Here is a 2293-nt window from a genome sequence, read left to right as displayed (position 1 = left end):
CTGCCGACGCACTCACGCGCCTCCCTGCCATGGCTGCCGAGTCTCCCGCCTGCCCGCAGAGGACAGCAGGGGTCCTGGCCTCAGTGAACTGATTCTGTGACGCAGCCCCGGGCGCCCCCTCCACCAGACCGTCCACTCCCAGATCCCTTCGCGACGCAGGAGATCCCGACCAGGGCAACTCGGCTTTACTCTGGCCTGGCGAGACCCACTCCCCCGGGGGGCTACAGCCGGGGAGCTGCCATCCTGGCCCTCCGAGTCCCTGCGGGCAGCCAGGAGGATCCCTGAGTCCGACATGTAAACATGAGAGCCGGCCCTGGGCCTCGGCCCGGCAGCCTCAGTGGCCCCGCGAGACCTCGGCCAGGACGTCGTGGCCCCTGAGTGCCACACTTGGGCTAGGGATGCTGAGGCCGAGGGCCGGGAGAGCTGCACTCCGGGCTGTCCTCACGGCTCCTCTGAACGCGCCCTGAGCTCTGCGGTCCCGAGCTGCCCAGGTGAAGGGGCCCGGGCCCACCCCGATGCTCCCCATGGCCACCAGTAACGGGACGGCAGAGTTCCAGGAACTGAGTCACGATTCGCGGTTTCTCGGGGCACGCACCCTGACCCACACCTGGTCCCAAGCGTCCTGATGAGGGCAGACAGGGAGCCCAGGATGCCCACGGCTGTCCGATGCCACCGGGCCCCCGGGAGGCGTCAGCCCACCGGGCAGCCCGGCCAAGCCGTCCCTGGCCAGGCCGCCCCTAGGCGGGGGTCCAGATGGGCAGGGGGTGGGCCTCGGTGTTGAACACGTAGGTGTCCAGGCTGAGCAGGGCCGGGTCATCAGAGAACAGCAGGAACAGGTACTTGAGCGTCTCCCCCAGGAAGAAGCTCTCCATCTTGTCCCTGGGCTCAGGCTTCTGGGGGCTGCGGACGTTGTTGATGGAGGAGTAGCCACCTGTGGGGACCTGCCCAAGGGCCGAGGCCTGGTCACACCTGGGGCTGCGCCCGCCCCCACACCGAGAGCCCGCCCCTGGGAAGGAGTACGGCCAGGGCCGGCAGGCAGGCAGCTGGGATTCTGCCGAGCCCACCTGCGAGCCCAGCTGGCGACGCACAGAGCCGCCTGCTCCACACCTGGCGGAGGCCCTGGCTGGCCTGCTCACCCGCGTGAACCGGTTGAAGCTCTGCAGAATCTCCCAGCCCCAGTCCTGGTACTTGCGGTCCCCCGTGAGGCGGAAAAGGTAGAACAGGCTCTCCACCGTCTCCGGCCGCAGCAGGTTGTGCCTGTCAGCTGGCTGGGGCGGGGAGGGGAGAGGTCAGTGCAGCCATGGCCACCCTCCCCACTGGCCTGGCCCCTCGGCCTCCGCCCTGACAGCCCAGCTGGCGTAGAGAAGAGGCTGGGGGCCGGCCCCACAGCCCGGCCAGGCCCCACCCACCTTGACCTCCACGTCCTGACGGCCCGGCTGGGGGTACAAGTTGAAGTGCACGATCTCGGGGCTCAGGCCTGTGTCCATCTGCCGGTTCATCTGGTAGCACGTCTCCATGAGCTGCTGGGCCAGCTCCATGTGGCTGGCGGGCAGGCCGTGGTGGACGCCCAGAGCCAGCGTCCCTGGCAGGAAGCACACCAGGTGGTCCTGGAATCACAGGGTCCCCTCAGCCCCAGACCCCAGGCCCGCGCGCTCAGCCTGCAGCTGCACAGGCAGCCAGCGTGGGGCCCGGCATCCCTAGGAGGGACCCGTGTCCAGACCAGGGCAGCAGCAGAGCCGGGTCAGGCTCTTCAGGGGACGCCCCAGCCTGCCCCACAGACCCCTTCCGGGCACTGGCTGCGGGTGAGCACGTTCCAGAGCGAGCCTGGGGGAGCTGGCCCTGCGAGCCCACGTCCACCCAGAGCCTGACGAAAGGCCTCAGCTGGCTGAGCCGTCACGGGACAGGCCAGGCCGGCCGGCTGGTGACCTCCACTCACAGGCTCCGGCCGGACTTCGCCGCCTTTCCAACGTGCAGCCGTGGGAAGCTCGGGAGCCGTGGGAAGAGGCCGGCCCGCGCCCCCGCACACTCACCATCTTGGCGCTGAAGCGGCCGTGCGCGAGCTCCCCCACGAAGGTGAGCTTGCCAGGCTCAGAGCGCCGCAGCAGGTGTGCTTTCACGCCTTCGATGGCTGTGACGTAGTCTTCCAATAACCTGCAAAAGGCCGCGGTCAGCGCCCTCCGCCTGGCAGGCACGCCGGCCGCCCGCACGCCCCAGGCGCAGCACGTTCTGACCCGGCCCAGGCCCTCCGCCGGCAGATGCCCCCAGGCACAGCCCGACGACACCGCGGGCCCCA

The 2293-nt window shown here is 69.9% G+C and overlaps 1 protein-coding gene across 1 annotated transcript in view; it reads right to left on the bottom strand.

Annotated features, from left to right (window-relative positions):
• Positions 1-737: 737 nt before the first annotated feature.
• The window catches only part of MAN1B1 (mannosidase alpha class 1B member 1), a gene marked incomplete at its 5' end in the record, with an annotated part of 26226 nt that continues 24670 nt past the window's right edge, over positions 738-2293 (bottom strand). The window contains 4 exons of the mRNA XM_021716822.1: positions 738-941; positions 1137-1268; positions 1410-1607; positions 2031-2151. Coding sequence (XP_021572497.1) covers positions 738-941; positions 1137-1268; positions 1410-1607; positions 2031-2151 — 655 coding nt within the window. The remainder of the gene's footprint in view (positions 942-1136; positions 1269-1409; positions 1608-2030; positions 2152-2293) is intronic.

The sequence above is a fragment of the Carlito syrichta genome, unplaced genomic scaffold (assembly GCF_000164805.1).
Source record: "Carlito syrichta isolate Samal-C Ts95f unplaced genomic scaffold, Tarsius_syrichta-2.0.1 Scaffold106284, whole genome shotgun sequence".
NCBI lineage: Eukaryota > Metazoa > Chordata > Mammalia > Primates > Tarsiidae > Carlito > Carlito syrichta.
Note: the sequence above shows the minus strand (reverse complement) of the source record. Positions and strands in the feature narration are given on the sequence as shown.